The sequence below is a fragment of the Salvia hispanica genome, chromosome 2 (assembly GCF_029641045.1).
Source record: "Salvia hispanica isolate PSC_SH4W2 chromosome 2, Shi_PSC_v1, whole genome shotgun sequence".
NCBI lineage: Eukaryota > Viridiplantae > Streptophyta > Magnoliopsida > Lamiales > Lamiaceae > Salvia > Salvia hispanica.
In genome coordinates, this window is record NC_142693.1 from 65,501,667 (window position 1) to 65,520,764 (window position 19,098).

At 37.1% G+C, this 19,098-nt stretch overlaps 2 protein-coding genes across 2 annotated transcripts; one reads left to right on the top strand and one right to left on the bottom strand.

Moving 5' to 3' along the window:
* The first annotated feature begins 848 nt into the window (after positions 1 to 848).
* LOC125200511 (uncharacterized) lies at positions 849 to 10,275 on the top strand. Its single transcript, XM_089065304.1, has 3 exons — positions 849 to 3,705; positions 6,675 to 9,732; positions 10,028 to 10,275. The coding sequence occupies exons 1-2, from the start codon at positions 1,057 to 1,059 to the stop codon at positions 9,684 to 9,686; spliced, it is 5,661 nt and encodes a 1,886-aa protein (XP_088921430.1). The 5' UTR covers positions 849 to 1,056; the 3' UTR covers positions 9,687 to 9,732; positions 10,028 to 10,275.
* A 391-nt stretch (positions 10,276 to 10,666) lies between these two features.
* Positions 10,667 to 15,262, bottom strand: LOC125201197 (somatic embryogenesis receptor kinase 2). The gene is made up of 11 exons (XM_048099213.2): positions 14,614 to 15,262; positions 13,947 to 14,079; positions 13,793 to 13,864; positions 13,418 to 13,561; positions 13,240 to 13,311; positions 13,068 to 13,139; positions 12,854 to 12,966; positions 12,636 to 12,767; positions 12,213 to 12,554; positions 11,728 to 12,122; positions 10,667 to 11,219 (listed from the first exon to the last, which is right to left on the bottom strand). Exons 1-11 carry the CDS (start codon positions 14,702 to 14,704, stop codon positions 10,905 to 10,907), a joined length of 1,881 nt encoding a protein of 626 aa, XP_047955170.1. The 5' UTR covers positions 14,705 to 15,262; the 3' UTR covers positions 10,667 to 10,904.
* Positions 15,263 to 19,098: the final 3,836 nt, after the last annotated feature.

The window sequence follows — 19,098 nt, forward strand, 5'->3', positions numbered from 1 at the left end:
ATCCGTCGGTATTTCCGTCGGCAAACACATTACCGACGGAAAATTCCGTTGATAATTTTACAGTTTTTTGTAGTGGTATTGGATCTTATATTTAATTAAATTTTTCTTACTTACATTTTATTATAAAAGTAATATATAAATATTGGACTCACATTCTACTAACTATTTCAACCAATTTTCTACTGCTACATTTCATAAAACATGTGTCCGGTCAAAACTCATCTTGTATTGGTGGACGGAGGGAGTAGTTGTTACAAATGAAAATCGTTGTTTTAACCTTTAAGTATGTATTAGGAATGCCGATTGTTGATCTTTTCGTTACTAGTTAGTCTATGAAAGAGAATTTGCCATAAAAAATTGATGGTTGTTTTAATTGAAACTTATTGTTTTAGTTTTGTATTAGCCATGCTGATTATTGCCTTCAATAATTGAGCAGGTATGGTCATATTTAAATTATTTTTGTTCTTCTATTAGCCATGCTGATTGTTGACTTCAATAATTGAGCAGGTATGGTCATATTTAAATTATACTATTAGTCTATGAAAGAGAATTTGCCATAAAAAATTGATGGTTGTTTTAATTGAAAATTATTGTTTTAGTTTTGTATTAGCCATGCTGATTATTGCCTTCAATAATTGAGCAGGTATGGTCATATTTAAATTATTTTTGTTCTTCTATTAGCCATGCTGATTGTTGACTTCAATAATTGAGCAGGTATGGTCATATTTAAATTATACTATTAGTCAAATAGAGAAGCGAGATATTAGTATATAGTAGGATGATTGTTATGTTGTATTTTTGGTATGACTTTATTTAAAAGGGTGTAGTTTATTGAATTAAGACTAAAATTAGTCATGTACATATGTCCATTTTACGAATTTAGTGTATTTGGCCATTTGTTACAAATTTATATTATGTTGTATTATGTGATTTATTATTCCATTCAGCAGCTCATTTCTTACCAAATGCAGCATACAATTTCATTATACCACCACCACCAACAACAACAACAATTGCAGCCTACTCTGCCTTGATCATTCATATTTCCATCAAGTGATGGCGGCTTATGCCGCAGCGATCTCTCTCAAGAATACAATTCAGTGTATTCTACAATCGGCTCGTATTTCGCTGGTTCCTCCCTCTCCACAAATCCTACAACCGGCCTACGAGGCCATGTGTCGCTTGCAGAAAGTTTTGCTGAAATTGGACGAGACAAGCTACAGCAAGATCAGGACGAAGGTGAATGCTCTGGATGAACGAATCAAAGAGGTCGTGTGGGAATTCGAAGATTTACTCGAATCCCATTACGCCCAACAAATTCTTCCACAGCTCGAAAGTGAGAGGGATCACTCCTCTTTCTCTCTAGATCTGCAGAATCTGCGAGAGAGTGTTGATAACTTCATCGAGAGGGTGACGGTGATGGAGACAGAGTACGATAGTGAGCTGGTGAGCATGCCTGAAGAAGAAGGCGAAACGATTTCCTCAAGAATTGATTTTGGTGGAATCAACTCATACATGGTTGGATTATCTGATTTTTTTGAACATGCCATGGATTATCTTCTTTCAGAAGATATAAGCAATCCGTTATTATTAACTGGCATGGCAGGGGTTGGAAAGACAACTCTAGCTAAGAAATTATTTGACGATCCATTGGTTCAGACACATTTCGAGCTTCGAGCATGGGTCAAAGTGGGGAGGAAATGTGAATCAATTGAAACATTACGATGTATTCTAGCTCAAGCGGATCCCAACACTCGCAACCAAATGGTTACCCAAGGAGACGATGATGATGATGATGATGATGATGATGATGATGATGATGATGGCAAGAAGTTAGCTAGAATCTTGGAAGAGAGATTGAAGGATAAGAAATGTCTCATTGTGTTGGATGATGTATGGGAATGGGACACGCGACTAATGGATAACTTGCCAAAAGAGAATGTGCAAATCTTGCTTACAAGCAGGCTTAGAATGAAACAAACTCCAACTTTTCTAAGAATGCGCAAGTTAGATATAAAAAAGAGTACGAAATTACTTGCTGAGAAGGTGTTCGGTGAAAAGGAATTCCCTCCTCACCTTGAGAAATTGGGAGAGAAGATTGCCCAAAAATGTGATGGTCTTCCACTTTTGATAGTCACAGTTGCAAAGCTTCTATCCAAAGAATACATGACCCCACAACACTGGACTGAGGAAGCAGAAAAACAATACTGGACTGAGGTAGCAGAAAAACAACAGAATTCAGTTTTTGTGGATGCACATGATCAAATATCAAAGGTACTTTATCCAAGCTATGAATACTTGCTTCAACATTTGAAAATGTTCTTTATCTATTTTGGAGCTTACCCTCCATATTGTAATATCCATGAAAGGGAATTCGTGCATCAGATAATAGCTGAAGGATTTGTTGAACCGATTACAGAATACACTTTAAGAGAATATACCCAGAACTGCTTCACAAAGCTTATTAAGTGGTATAATCTTGTTCTTGAAGAAGGCGATACAAATTCTCTGTTTTCACCGTACAAGTTGTATGTGCATTCTGTCTGGCAGCACGTATGTAATAAAGAAGCTACTATGATCAAGTTTTTGCATGTTTTAAAAAGTTGGGATGAAGTTATGAAAGACCAACGTCGGTTATGTGCCCATTGGAACGCTTTATTTTCCTTCAAAGAAGTATATGATTCAATAAAAAGTGATTGTGCATCTACTGCCCGTTCTTTCCTTTGTTATGGTCCTAACCACATGTATCCGGTGCCAATACATGCCATGGATTTCAAGTTGCTCAGAGTACTAAATGCTTGTAGTGTCCGATTTTACCATATCCCCCTTGAAATTATGAAACTAGTTTGTCTAAAGTACCTTTCCCTAACTTGCAACAAAGAACTCCCTAATTCCATATCCAACCTGTTTCACCTTGAAACCTTGATTGTCAAAACGCATGCGACGATTAAAAAGTATGGAGTTTTTTCATGTATACCGGTGGAAGTATGGAGCATGCAAGAACTACAACATATTGAGGTCGAAGGAAGAGACCTACCAACCCCTAATTCTAATGTTACTTTGGAAAAACTCTTTTGTCTTTGGGGTGTGAGTGCAAAGAGTTGCACTAGAGAAATTTTGAAAAGAATCCGTAATTTAGGGATATTAGGAATTCGTATGGAGTTGAAGCCTTACGACGACGATGGTGATATCAGTCCACTAAGTGGCTTGGATAATATCTCAGTAGAACTCCAGAATTTGGGGAAGCTTGTGTACTCTGTACCGAACCCTGACATGAAATATGAGTTTATGGTTCCTCTTTCAATGTTCTCGTCAGGTCTTGAAATTGTGCAGCTGAGCGGCTTAGGGTGTCCATGGAAGCACATGAATGACATTGGTTTGCTGCTACCAAATCTTCAAGAACTCAAACTAGAACACTATGCCTTTCGAGGACCAGAGTGGGAGATAAAAAGTGGTTGGTTTTTGAAACTTGAGATACTTGTAATTGAAGACACTGATCTGGTGCGATGGAAAGTTCAACATGGAGGCCTCCCCATGCTTAAGCTTCTAAGCATGCGACATTGCTACAAATTGCAACAATTCGATTGGGCGCGTGATCCCTCAATGTTAACAACTCTAATTGAATTATATGAGTGCAACCCATTAGGTGTCACTTCTGCCCTGCAGTTACCACGATCTCTCTTTCAAATTCATTTCAACTATATTGTTTGAGAAGAGAAGTTTTTGCTACTCTCAACTTGGCTTACAGGTTTGACCCTCTAATATTTCCATATCTAAAATTCACTGATATCAAAGTATGAATTAGATGTCTTATGTTTTATTATGTTATTTGATCTAATTTTCGTTTCTAGTTAGTTTATTATGAATGAGAATTTGACATGTAGTTGTTGTTTAATACATATAACATATTAAAGATATTTGTTAGTATATCTTGAATATGCATAGCTTGCCGCTAGCCAAACGGGGTCTCGCTGTGTGCCTAGCCCGACGCTATGATATACTAATATTTCTGTTTCGGGTCCTAATTGTTATATTGGGCTTAGCCCGTCGTCTCTGTGCCTATTCTATAATATAGAAGTAGGTTGCATTACTCTGTAATATGAAAACAATCTGAATACAATCTGTTCTCCGTTTTCTGCCCGAGGACGTAGCTAACACAACGTTGGTGAAACATGTAAATTATGTGTCTCTTTACGTCTGTTCTTGTCTAGATTACACAATTACTCTATTCTGTCACAATGATATTTATGTGTGCTCACATCATTTATTCATTTATCGATTTATAGGCAAATGAGAGAGTAAAAAGACTGTCAGACGCTGCGTCAAGGATTGTGAATTGGTGGATTTTGTTGAATAATGTTTGATTATTTATGTAAGCTCATATGTATTTGTATTTTCTCTTTCATTTGTTGATACGGAACTCACTGTACATGGCTCAGCGTGAACCAAAATAGCTGAGCCATGTACAGCTTAGTCTGAGAGGACCGCCTTTGGAGGTCCTCTCTTCCGACTACGTCACAGTGTGGTTCCGCCAAGTCTACGTCGGAGTTAGTTATGTTGTTAATCGAGTCAAGTATTTTATGTAAGAGAGTCGAGTGAATATAGTAATTTACTCCTGGGGTTTTCTTTGACGGTTCGTTCCTGGATTGTTGTAAGAGAGTCGAACTGCATAGGTTAGGTCACTATGTATAAATAGTCTTTGTCTGTTTTAGATGGCATGAAAAATAAAACCCAGGTATGTTTATTCTCATTTCTTTACTAAACATTGCACTATACATATTAGTCTTCCTGCTTCATGTAATTTGCACAAATCGTATCAATCTTTCTTAACTTTAATTGTTTTTTGTGATTTGAACTTGATATGTTTTTGTTATTCATTTATTGTTTTCAGGGAAATGAGAGAGCAGAAGGGATAAGACGTCAAGTTATGCCATCGTTTTAACTATATTAATGGTTTGTTTCTTGAATCTACTAAGGATTGTGATTTGTTATCGAGTCCGTTGTATTTTTAAGTCGTTTTTTGTAATCGAGTTTTAATCGCGTGTGGGCATGTTATAAGCTCCTTCATGGGTTTTTCTTCGTTTGGTTCTTTTCCCATGTCGTAGTGTTTGAATCAAACAAGACTCTTATTTCTTAATAATACTACAAGTTTTACTTAATTATGATACCATTTTGAGCTGTGTGAACGTTAATATCTCTCAAGCGTCGAAGTCGCCTCGACGAAAATTGAGCCACCAACGGTAAGAAATACGATTCGGTTGAACAAGATGGAGGGCAAAGTCGCACAAATGCAATGTTTTCAGCCAAATAGGATTAGATGCCACTTGGAATTAAATGTGCCATGTCGATTTTAATGATTGTCGAAATGACTCGCCGTGAGAAATTTGCACATTATGCAAAATTGATCACTTTTATTGACCACTTTTAAATTTTAGAGAAATATCATATTTAATCACAAGTTTATAGTTTTTCAAACCAACATTATTGACAAAAAAAAATGGATACTAGTACTTTTTTTTGTTATTCATCTATAATATACTCCGTTGATATATGCGACATCCCACATATGTAACCGAGGACATAAAAAACACGAACTTATAATCTTGGAAAGTGGGTGGATCATAGCAATCTTATAGTAAGAAATTTATGGGTTGATTAACTTAGACCATGATTAGTGGACAGTGGACTATAGTCCACCAAATTAAGTTTTATTGACAACAAATTGAATTTTCTTGGAAAAAACTTACTCCCTCTGTCCCTATGTAGCTGAGTTATACTCTCTCCGTCCACGAAAATTCATCCCGGTTTGACCGGGCACGGGTTTTAAGAAATGGAATGGAAAGTGGGTTGAAAAAGTTAGTGGATTGTGGGTCCTACTTTTATATATTAGTTTTATAATAAAATATGAGTAGGAATGAGTTAGTGGAATATGGGGTCCACTACCAAAAATGGTAAAAGTGAAATGAGACAAATTTTGGGGGACGAACGGAAATGGAAAAATGGGACAAATTTTCGTGGACGAAGGGAGTATTTCTTTTTGGGTTGTCTGACTGTAGTTGAGTTGTTTCCTTTTTTGGCAAAAAACAACAACTTTTCTTTTCTCTTACTTTACTCTCTCTTACTTTGTTCTCTCTTCATCTCTCTACTTGTTCGCTTTCCTATTTTATTACTCCCTCCGTCCGTGAAATGCTGTCCAGTTTTACCATTTTGATCCACCTGTAAAATGTTGTCCACTTTGCTTTTTTCCATTTTTAATAAATGGATCTTACTTTCAACTAACTCATTACACTCACATTCTATTATAAAAACTATATATAAATGTGAGACTTACATTACATTAACTTTTTCCACTAATTTTTCTTCACATTTCTTAAAACTCGTGTCAAGTCAAATTTGGACAACATTTTGTGGACGTAGGGAATATGAAATTACTTAACTCACTTAATACAACTTTTTTTTCAAACCCGTGCCGAAAATAAACATCTCGACCGAGGAAGTACTTTACTTATGGGTCTGCATTATTTAAATATCCTTCAACTCACAAAAACATGCAACTATATTAACAAACACATGGAGACAGCTTTAAAAACAGAGCTTATGACATTTGTACCATCAATTATTTTCTTAATCTGTAGTTTTACACGTTAATCAATACACGTGATTAGCAATACTAAATCCCACCACCATCTAACGCCGTTGCCAACTCCTCTTCTCCACCACAACTCTACCTAGTGATGGCGGCTTACGGCGCAGCCGTTTCTCTTAAGAATACGATTACGCGTATTGTCCATTCGTCCCGCATTAATCTGGTTGGCCCTTCTCGGGAAATCATAAAACCGGCCTACATCCACATGTGTTTGTTGCAGAAAACCCTGCAGAAATTGGAGGGGACCGGGTACAACAAGATCAGGACGAAGGTGAATGCTTTGGATGAACGAATCAAAGAGGTCGTATGGAAATTTGAAGATCTACTAGAAACCTGTTTCACCGATCAGATTCTTGCACAACTCGAAAGCGAGGGAGATCACTTGTCTTTCTCTGTAGATCTGCAGAGTTTGCGAGAGAGTGTTGATTGCTTAGTCGAAGAGCTGATGGAGATGTTGAAGGACTACTATATTCAAGTGGTGACTATGCCTGAAGAAGAAGGCGAACCTATTTGCTCAAGAATTGATTTTAGTGGAATCAACTCAGAGATGGTTGGATTATCTGATGTATTTAAAAAAATCAGGGGTTATCTTCTTGCAGATAGTGAACTTGAAAGTGAAGGTGAAGGTGAAAGTGAAGGTGAAGTTGAAAGTGAAGGTGAGAGTGAAAGTGAATGTGAAAGTGAAGGTGAGAGTGAGAGTGAAAGTGAAAGTGAAATTGGAGATGAAAATGAAGGTGAAAGTGAAGGTGAAAGTGAAGATGAAGGTGAGAGTGAAAGAGAAGGTGAAAGTGAAGATGAAGGTGAGAGTGAAAGTGAAAGTGAAATTGGAGATGAAAATGAAGGTGAAAGTGAAAGTGAAAGTGAAGAAGATGAATGGCATTGGTTATTAGATGTAGATCAAGATGAAAATGAAGAAAAAAATGAATATCAATGGAATAGGTTTTTTGATGAAGATCTTCATATAGTGAATTGGTTATTAGTCACGGGGATGGCTGGGGTTGGAAAGACAACTCTGGCTAAGAAAATATTTGATGATCAGTTGATCCAGAGACATTTTGAGCTTCGAGCATGGATTAAAGTGGGCAGAAAGTGTGAGTTCAATGAAATATTACGATGCATTCTAGCTCAAGTGGATCCCGACACACACGATCAAATGCTTACCCAAGGAGAGGATGCTGACAACCAGAAATTAGCCGAACTTTTCGAAGAGAGAGTGAAGGATAAGAAATGTCTCATTGTGTTGGATGATGTATGGGAAACTGACACACAACTAATGGATATCTTGATACAAGAGAATGTCCGAATCTTGGTTACAAGCAGGCTAAGAATTAAAGAATCTCCGTTTTATGTCAAAGTACGATTCTTGACTTTTAAAGAAAGTATGAAGTTATTTGGTAAGAAGGTATTCGGTGAGAAGGGCATACCTCCTCACCTGGAGGAGTTGGGAAAGATTATTGTCTACAAATGTGAAGGTCTTCCACTTATGATAGTTACAGTTGCAGAGTTCCTATCCAAAGAAGATAAGACCCCAGAATATTGGACTGAGGTAGCTGGAACACAACATAATTCCGTTTTCGTGGGTGCATGTGATCAAATATCCGAGGTATTTTTTCCAAGTTATGAATATTTACCTCAATATCTAAAAATGCTTTTTCTCTATGTTGGAGCTTTCCCTCCATATGAAAACATCGACTTGTTAAGTGCTACCTATCTGGTGATATCTGATGGGTTTTTCGAACCATCTGTAAAACATACTTCCAAAGGTTATCTTAATAAGTGCTTGAAAAAGCTTTCTCGCCACTATCATCTTATTCAATTTGAGAGGGGAACAAAATCTTGGTTTTCAGAAAATAAGTTCTACGTGCATTCTTGTTGGATGCACTTGTGTAAGAAAGAAGCTAGTAAGATCAAGTTTTTGCATGTTTTACAAAGTTGTGATGAAGTTATGGAAGACCAGCGTCGTTTGTGTGCTCATGGTAACATGTTGTTTGCCTTCAAACAAGTGTATGATTCAATAAAAAGTGATTGTTCATCCACTGCCCGTTCACTCCTTTGTCATGGTCCTTACAACCAATATCCAGTGCCAATACATGCCATGGATTTCAAGTTGCTCAGAGTACTACATGCTAATGCAGTCCGATTTTACTATTTCCCGCTTGAAATTGTGAAACTAGTTTGTCTAAGGTACCTTGCACTAACTTGCAACAAAGAGCTCCCTTCTTCCATATCCAACCTTCTTCACCTTCAATACTTGATTATCGAACATCATATGAACATTAACAGGCGTGGAGCTCCGTCATATATGCCGGTGGAAATATGGAATATGCAAGCACTACAAAATATTAGAGTCTACGGAAAAGACTTACCAACCCCTAATTGTGATGCTACTTTGGACAAACTCCATTATCTCACTGGTGTTACTGCAAAGAGTTGCACTAGAGAGGTTCTCAAAAGAATCCCTAATTTAATTCTTTTGTTAATTCAGATGGAGTTGAAGCCTTATGACGATGACGATGGTAACAACCCATTCAGTGGCTCGGATTATACCTTGGAAGATCTCCATAATTTGGAGAATCTAGCATATATGGTCAGGAACCCTGACATAAAGTATGAGCATAGAGTTCCTCTTTCGATGTTCCCATCAAGTTTGACGAAGTTGTCTTTGTATGGATTAGGGTGTCCGTGGAAGTACATGAATGATATTGGTTTGCTGCTACCAAATCTCAACTCACTCCATTTAGAGTGCTATGCCTTTCGAGGCGCGGAGTGGGATGTAGAATTGCGGGGTTTTTTGAAACTTCGTACACTTGTAATTGAAGACACTGATTTGGTGCGATGGAGAGCTCAACATGGAAGCCTCCCATGTCTCGACCTCCTAAGCATACGGCATTGCTACAAATTACAACAGCTCGATTGGCAACGTGATCCTTCTATAATCAGAGCAACAATTGAATTAGTTGAGTGCAGTCCTGTAGTTGTTGCTTCTGCCTTGAAATTACCATATTCTCTCTTCAGAGTTCGTGGCTACTCTACTTTTTGAGTCGAGACGTCGTAGCTAGACTCCCAACTTGGCTAACAGGTTACAGGTTAGCCTTCCTACTTCATTTAATTTATTCAAATCACATTGATTCATTTATTTCTTAACTATAAACTTGACATATTTTGGTTATATGTTATTGTCTTATGTGTGTATTAGGCTGTTGGCTTCTTTCTTCCATACTAGTATTTGAATGAGAATTAGGCATCTATGTTTGGTAGATGGATCCAAGATAGAAGAGTTATCTTGCCTTATTAGTTACTCCATTTGGTAGCCAATAAGTTAGCAATGTGGCATAATCAACCATTTATTACATTTACATACTAAAACAAGTTATTTGGCAGCAACCAATAAGTTAACAAGGTGACCCCGCCATTCAGAGCCTCCCGTCAACCGAACACACCACCATGCAGCCCGAGACGTGCAAATCACGAAGAGCCCATCACCGAGAAGAAGGATGGCGGGCGTCCAAAAGAAAGACCTCAAGCCAGCAAGATTCTAGGATTTTAGTTCCCATTAGTTGATATTCTGTTCCCTTTTGTTTTGTTGAACTAAAACTATCTTTAGATTGATTTGAGTCGACCTTCTCGGATTTTATTCTTGAGTCCTTCCGGAGTCGTAAAATCAAATCAAGCAGGCGGGAGTCTATAAATTGTTCGATTTCTCATTCATCTTGTTCGAAAACACGTTAATTCCTCTACAAGTCTCACGCATGCTCTCTAATCCCCTTGATAGGAAATTTTAATCCTATCAATTGGTGCTTCCATTGACGACTCTTCTCCCGTGGGTGCGAGCATGTCAGACACTGAAAAGCTGACTCCGCCGCTGCATAACTACTATCTTGAAGAGGTGGGACAGATGTTATTTGAAATGAAAATCTCAAAAAAACAAAAAAGTTATTGCTCTCTGTACAAGTTATTTCTCTTCTTAGATATAAGCAATTTATCTTTCATACAGACAAAATGAAAAGTAAAACCAGTCAATTCGTTAAAATTTTTAGCTTTTCTTTTTTTTTTCGTAGCCAAATAAGGGCCATGGATTACAAAAGGCTTGAACAATCTATGCACAAATGTGACAAGACAAAGTTCACAATCCCATTCCCACCCCCTACCATAATCAAATTTGTTAATTCCTCAACCCTAATAATAACAAAAAATAAAGTGACATCTCAAAAAATTAAAGTGCCTAACAATTTTCTTCTTCTTGTTTTCTCCATGTAGGTCACCTGGGACCAGACAACTCGAATGCGTGTAAATTTTCAGTCGAGTCGACTATCCAATCGGAAGTCGGGTGGGGGGCGAGCTCCACCTCCTGGCGATGAACCTCCACCTTCTGCCACTCGTCCCATTTCTCAGCCAGCCCGTCGCCTTCTAGCATCCTCACCACTTCCGACATCTTGGGCCGGTCCATAGGGGAGCTCTGCGTACAGAGGAGAGCGACCTGGATTAGCTGCTCGACTTCTGATTCAATGTAATTGCTCTGCAGATCCGGATCGACCAGCATTTCGAGCTTCTTCTCTTTCAGAAGTCCCTTGACCTGAAAATGGCCAGACCCGTTTAAGAATCCGGTCCCCTTTAGTAAATACAGGGATAACGAAACAACCTAGCATCGTGTGCAACGTCTCATATTGCATTGATTGGGTCATCGTCATGTGTCAAGAAAGTTCAAGAATTTACAAAATCTTGCTTATGAAATCTTACTATTTTTGTAGGTTGGTCATACTCATATACTAAATGTAAGAAAATGGAGTAAACAATAAATAAAATCTTCTAAGTTACTCATAGGTCAAACCATAGCTGAAAAATAATGTTTAATAATTCTTAGGTCAACACTAATTAACCTTAGCTTTAATCATTTATAAAATTATTCATTTGACTATTCATTAATTATACCAACTACTTATAATTATTGAACTGAGATTGTTATCTCATTTCTCTACAATCACACTAAGACTGTCTAGTGAAATGCAAAATTCCTACCTATCCAATCTTCACTCTGAAATTCGAATATAATAAATTTAACGAATAAAAAGGCGATTACGTACCCAATCGAGCAACATGACATCATCGTCATTCGCAAGGCGAGCCAGATCGAAAGCTCTCTGCCCGGTTATCAGTTCGAGAAGCATGATCCCATATCCAAAGACGTCGGTTTTCTCAGATGATTTTCCCGTGGATAGGTACTCCGGAGCTATATGTCCGATAGTTCCACGTACAGCAGTCGTCACATGGGTATCCTTATAATCCATTAGTTTAGCCAAGCCGAAATCTCCAACAACGGCCTCGAACTCCTCGTCTAGCAAGATGTTCGCAGCTTTGACGTCACGGTGAATGATCTTGGGGTCGCAGTGGTCGTGCAAATAGGACAAGCCCCGGGCGGATCCGAGAGCGATGCGCTTCCTAGTTGGCCAATCGAGTGGCGGCTCATTAGGCGGACGTTCTGCAACAGACGCAAATGGACGAGTTTCTTTAGCTTCTAAAAACACTTAACATCGAAGTAAATATTATTCAATGAAAAAAAGGAAGGCACCTCGTAAACATGATGCAACGCTTCCATTCGCCATGTACGGATAAACGAGCAACCGTTCCGTCGGAGTCATACAAAAGCCACGGAGTCTAAGAAGGTTACGATGCACGGCCATACTTATCATCTCGACCTCTGTTTGAAACTGAAGCTCTCCGCCAGGTGTCCTCTCCTCCTTGAGTCGTTTAACGGCAACCAGAGTGCCATCGGCGAGACGTCCTTTATATACCTTCCCGAAGCCGCCTCTCCCCAGAATATTCTTGTTGCTGAAAGTGTCGGTCGCGACTTGCAGCTCTCGGAGAGAGAATCTCTTGAGCTGTCCGAGATGCACTTCGGGGTCCTCCTCGGCTGCAAGCGTGATCCGATAAGTTAACGAGAAACGACAAGATTGTTCCATAGAGTTACAATGCTGAATCAAAATCACTTTACCTGGTACATCAAAGAAATATTCCTGTGGTTTTCTCCTACGCCACCACGCAAAGGCGATTGCCGGTGCAGCGAATAGCAGAGCAGCGCCGGCGGCAACTCCACCAGCAATGGCTCCCGTGACACTATTCCCTCCTGCATTTACATCAAGTAAGTAGGAATACAAGGAAATTCAATTTTATCGAGTCGCTGAAAAAGCTATGATTTAAAACTAAGAATACCTGGCAACGAGATAGGGGGTGGCGGGATAAAAGGAGGGGGTGGAGAAAACGGAGGAGATCCTGGGCATGGCCGTCCAGTGACAGGGCCGCACAGGTTCATATTATTTGCAAAACTGCGAACGCACATCATCTATGTCAGAAGCCAATAAAAGAGGGAGGGAGCACTGGAAAACATTGTTCCCAATTAGTGCTAATAGAAGCATGATCGGAATACCTGATAGGCGTGAACAACGAAAAGGAGCCGTTATCCGGAACCACACCCGAGAGCTGGTTATTCGATAAATCCCTGCACGATTCACGACAACGCGATGATAATCACTACCATGTTTCTTAGATGCGCGTCAAGAACAGAAAATAAGTATTTTAGACGAACTCCAGAGACTCACAGCACTTGTAGGGCCGAGACGTTGGTCAATGACATAGGGATGGGGCCCGATAAGCTGTTGTTGTTAAGCCGGCTATCCTTACAAAAACATAACAGCAAACAATAAGATTCACGAAGCAAGGATAGGTTGTTAATAGAAGTGCATATCCTATTTGCTCAACTAAGAGAATTTCACTCACAGGAATCGCAGTTTTGACAGCTTCCCCAACGATTCAGGTATGGGACCCGTGAAACTGTTCAAGTACAGGTCCAGGCTCACCAGATTAGTCAGATTTCCTAGATCACTCGGAACTGGCCCGCTAATGTTGTTACTGTATAACTCACTGTCGCGCCATATAAATCAACAGAAACGACATGAGTGCAAATAGGATACACACTTTATACTAACACAGCTACTTATTCATTGCTTTTGATCGAAAATAAGATACAAAAATCGAGCATATTCGCTTATTGTTATGTCAAGGCATCAAAATCATATCATAATGCTTCTGCATTTCTCTTCAAAATCAATAGTCGAAAACACGAAAAAAGGAAAAGCCACGAACGATGCTTACAGGTACTGCAAATTCTTCAATAGGCCGAGTTGTGGGACCAATTGACCCGACAAAGCAGCATTTCCTAGATCACTGAAAACAGAGGCGATCAAAACAGATTAGGCCAACACTCGAACAAGCATGAGACGGAGGGGTACAACAAACAGATTCTTACACTCTTATCACACTGTTATCGTTGTTGCAGGTGACGTGAAACCACGTGCAGGGGTTGACAAGGGTCGGGTCCCAGCTTTGCAGCACATTGTTAGGATCTTGTAAGTTTGTCCTAAGGCTATGCAAGGCATCACCTATTCAAACATGCCACGGCCAAAATCAGACGCTACGAGTAAAACTATCAACGCATCAACAGCTCGTTGGGTAACACATATTGCATAAATGTATCTCAAACACACATTTTGTGCACAAACATGAAATCAAGCAATTCCAATTACAACTCCTACGCTTCTAATCCCTAATAACATCCGATTCGCAATAAATTTCCAAGCACATTGCAAAACAGCCCTAATTTATCACAAGAAATGCCCATAAAGTAGCATATCTGCAAGAATAATCTCAAATTTCTTGCTTAACACACATATCTAAATGAACAAACTCAAAAAATTATGGAAGGAATTCAATCAATAATCCAATAAGGGCATAAACAAAAATACATTTTCCATCTCACCTATACAAAACAGCTGCAAAATCAAACTAAAAATCAAACAGCTGAAATTGCTCAAACCAGAAATAGAAAAGCACATTCAAAGGAACAAATCAAGAATCCCTTTCAAAACAAAAAAAGGCCCAATATTAGGTAAATATCAACATCAAAGAATACAAACCTTCCATATTAGCAAAAATATGCACCACCAAGATCAACCAAACCACCAGAGAAACCAAGCTCCATCTCCCCATCAACTTCCCCATCATCATCCCCACACATACACACAAAGAAACTGTATCTATAGCTCAAACCCACAGCACCTCAGATCCAAACGGTGAAATCCACAGCATTTACAGAAAACCCACAAAAACCCAGATGCCATTCTCCCTCATTTAGCCCAAAAGATTCGATTTTTATGATTTTCTCCTCTCAAGAAACCGATCCCATCACACAACCTGGACTTGGGAAACCCCAGAAATCGAAATGAGTATTTTTTTTTTCTTGAATGTGTGAGTAAAAATGTGTACTTTAGTAGTCTTGATACTTTCCCAGCACTTTTAATAGCTCTCTGCAAACTTTTTTACCTCTGTACTTTGCTTTTCGGTTTCGCTCTGTATAGAATGGATATCACCTCTCTCTCTCTCTGTAGTGAGAAGTGTGGAGGTGAGAGAGTGAGGGGGGTGTGGGATAATAATCGTTTTTCTTTTTTGGGGGGTGTGTGTGAATTGTTCACTGTTCGAGAGCTGCCCGAACGGTGTGAAGAGGCTGCCCTATCTGCCCGTCTCCATAGCCTAGAACGGCTTCGAGCTCATACTACAACACTCTTTTTTTCTTTTGAGCTTTTCTTTCTTTTTTGCCGTTTCCTTTTTTTAAGAAAGTCATAAATAAGTTGGAGGAAAATACATTAAATGATAAAAGTATTAATGAATAATCTTTATATCGAAAAATTCGACTTCTAAAGCATTGTTTAGAAACAATATAATTTGCTAAAGCTAAAAAATTGACAAAACACACTAAATAAATAATATATGTAGATGTAGGTGTGATCAAATCGCTTAACTTTTAAAGTTGTTAACTCTGTTAACTCATCAACGCAATGTATTAAAAAATCAACACAATGACATTAAAATGTCAATGCATAATTTTATTGACATTTTGTGTTGACATTTGAATGTCATCGTATTAACATTTTTAATACACTATGTTGCTAAGTTAGCAATATAACACACCCGGGGCATGTTAGGATGCCACCAACCCTTAAAATAACATTATACCACCATTCCTATCCAATCATTTGTACACATGGACGAATAATAAGCTGCCACGTGGCAAATTATTTTTTTTTTTTTGAAAAAGACGGTTAACAATTTTCTGGTCTTTATCTAGCAATATTTCTTATCCAGCAATATCCGACACACTATACAACAATCTATAAATTGCTGTGTAGTGTTTGTAATATTGATGTGTAGCGTTTATAATATTGCTGTATAAGTGGTGTCACGGTGTCATTTTAAGAGGGGTTGTCATTTTAACACAAACCTAACACACCCCATTACAAATATATGTAAATTGTCTTATTTTATGATTAATTGTATATAATGATATTATTATGCTCACTTTCTTATTTATAATACTACAATATCTGAACTTTGGTTTAAAATATAATCATTTTAATTTGAGTGATTTACAGACTGAAGTATACTTTTCTAGTGTGATGAAAAGCTTAATTGGGCCTAAATATTTTTGATGTTATACTCTGTAAAGGTCGTGGTATAATTTTTAGCAAAATTTAATCAACGTATCATGTTATATTGAAAATAAATTGTTCATGTTTTGTCATCTATAGTAATTATTATCATTATACAATCATAATAACAAATAAAGCATTACATAGCCAAAGAGAATATCTTCAGATAGAGAAAATTTTGAACTTTCAGAAAAGATTCCATCCCCATCTAACTTTATTTTGCGAATATATCAAAATTCAAAAGGTGAGTTAAATAATTAAGTATTCCTAGTATAAATATGGGGGCAGAATTATTCGACCAGAAAAATAAAGTTACATTTCTTGAAATTCTCCACTATTATGGAAAAAGTGATATTTTATCATTTTATGAAATTTAGAATTTCGAAATAAAATAGAAGTCGTAGAAAGTGACGGGACACTAGAATCATAACCCCGTTCAAAGAAAAGCACCTTTCAATATTCTTTTTCCCCAGATATTAAATGTGGGTCAGCTTTATTTATCATTAATAATTAATAGGGCCAAAATGCAGTTTGAATAATTTATTTATTTATTGTTGTCGTTATTATTATGCCAGAGTTTGTATAAATTGTCAATTTGAGAACACACGTTCGATTTTAAAGTTTGTGTGAATTGTCAAATTTAGAATACACGTTCGATTTTAATAATAGTTATAATGGATTTATAGTATATTCAAATCGATAACTGGTCCAATTATTTTAGGATTGTGCAATATATATTGAGAAATTATATGAAATTTTGAAGTAATAGTGTAATAAATGCATACTTGTATACAAATCCAAAACGATATTAAATATTTCTCTCTTTGCCTATTTTTCTAGGCGATAGCATATAGTACTCCCTCCGTCCCAAAGAAGATGACTCCTTTCTTGGGCGACACGAGATTTTATGCAGTTATATTTTGTGTGTTAAGAGGAGAAAGTAAAGTAAAGTAAAAGAAATAAAGTAGAGATAAATGTGTTTCCATTTTAAGTAATGTGTCATCTTAGTTGAGAAAACCAAAAAGAAAAGTGTGTCATCTTCAGTGGGACGGAGAGAGTAGTATATTTTATGTTCAGAACCAGTTTTAATCTTTACTCTATATTCTATAATAATAAAAAAAAAAAGATAATTACTTAAAATTAATTCATAATGTTATTATGACTTGTTAGAATAATTACAAATAAAAAGAAATCAAAGATCATAATGGACCTCTTTTGTCGAACTAAATGTGTAAAAATATTTCCACATTTTTTTGTCACGTTTCCTTAAGTGAATTGGGTTGGGTATTCTAAATTGTTAATCACTTAACAGACTACTGTTGAGGCCCATTACCAGTTCAACTAATGGGCTTATTGTAAAAGAACAATTTCAGATGCAATTTTCGTTCGCATTTCGACCTTATAAGTTTTTTTTAATGCAATTGTTAATATTCTTTTTTATTTAATTTATGTTAATACAAAAAAATTATAATAGTCCCTATTAAACATATATAGCAATTTTACTTAAGAGTCAAATTGTATTGCGTCTCTTATTCATGTAGCGTTAACATTTTTCTATGATAGGTAACTAGTGGAGTTAAGTGGATTGGAATAGGTATCTATAATTTGATTATTAATAACTTATTATAGTATCATATATAAACCATGAAATTCAATCGCACATTAACATAGTAATAATACATGATTTAAAAAACTTGAGAGAGTATATATGAATTTAATTTGCTAAAACCTTAAAATAAGTATACAATTAAGTTAAGCTGTGTGTGTATGTGTGTATATTTGTGTGTGTATTTTCATTTATATTAATATACGTACGTATATGTCAATCCTATTTAAGCTGACACAGCTGCAATAAATTTCACACCACCAACTCATCCATAAATTCCACACAGAGAATAATACTACTATTCACACAAAAAATGGAGGTGAAATCTGCAGATGAAGACTACATTTCTCTTCAAAATCCATGCAATTATTTTCAAGAATTCATGAGGGCTGTGCTCAGATGCCTAGGTTTCAATTCCGACGGCCGAGAAAGCAGCGAGGGAGCGCAGACGGTGGAGGAAGAGTCTTCCTCCACCGCGGATTCCCCAATGGTTTTGGCTGCACTGGTCAGAGTGCCGCCAAGGCCGGTCATACGTGGCGGCGGCGGCCCTCAGACCAACTCAATCCCTAATTAGGTTATTTAGTAGTATTGATTTGGTGATTTATTTTATGTAATTTCAAGCCTTGTTTTTTCTTTGCAAGCTCATGTTTTAGGGCTTCTTTGAGTTCTTTCTCTCTCACACATATAGAGTGTTGGAGAGTGGGGTTTTGGAAGTTGATATTTGTTTTTCTTTGTTTGTTGTTTGTTGTGTGTATATTTGTGTAGTGTTATTTTGTATCAAGATTCTTCATGATATGTGTGACACTGCATATGTTGCTAAATTGTTTATTTAATTTATGTGTTACTGTTTTGAGAATGTGAAGTTGCTTTCTTCCTATTGTGATGATGATTGTGATGTACTAACATATTCATGTGTATGATTATATATGATCATTGAATTTGAATGTTATTCATGATGATATCATATGTTGAAATCGAAACACTACTATTGTTTTGCTTTTAGTGATTTTAGTTGAATAATTGCTAGCATTCATTACCTGACATGAAATAGTTGTCATGACTTGAATGAATTTATTCATGAATTAAGAATATGCCAGATGCATTAATTTATTCACAATTCATTTACGAAATTTATTACCATCTACCTCCTTCTCTTCTCCCTATTATTATTATTAATATATTGATTTTGGTAGAAAAATCAAATAAAAAGATTGAAATAGTATATACTCCCTCCGTCCCCCATTAGGAGTCACACTTCCGTTTCTGCACCCGTTTTATAAAAATGATAATAAATAGTTAAAGTGGAGAAA

What these genes read in the sequence shown, in the direction of transcription:
- LOC125200511 (XM_089065304.1), top strand. Translation starts at nt 1,057, where the DNA reads ATGGCGGCTTATGCCGCAGCGATCTCTCTCAAGAATACAATTCAGTGT. An exon ending in AAATTCATTTCAACTATATT is followed by an intron (nt 3,706 to 6,674) that starts GTTTGAGAAGAG and finishes TAGCAATACTAA; the next exon opens with ATCCCACCACCATCTAACGC.
- LOC125201197 (XM_048099213.2), bottom strand. Translation starts at nt 14,704, where the DNA reads ATGATGATGGGGAAGTTGATGGGGAGATGGAGCTTGGTTTCTCTGGTG. An exon ending in TTGAAGAATTTGCAGTACCT is followed by an intron (nt 13,562 to 13,792) that starts GTAAGCATCGTT and finishes ATGGCGCGACAG; the next exon opens with TGAGTTATACAGTAACAACA. An exon ending in ACCCCCTATCTCGTTGCCAG is followed by an intron (nt 12,768 to 12,853) that starts GTATTCTTAGTT and finishes ATGTAAATGCAG; the next exon opens with GAGGGAATAGTGTCACGGGA.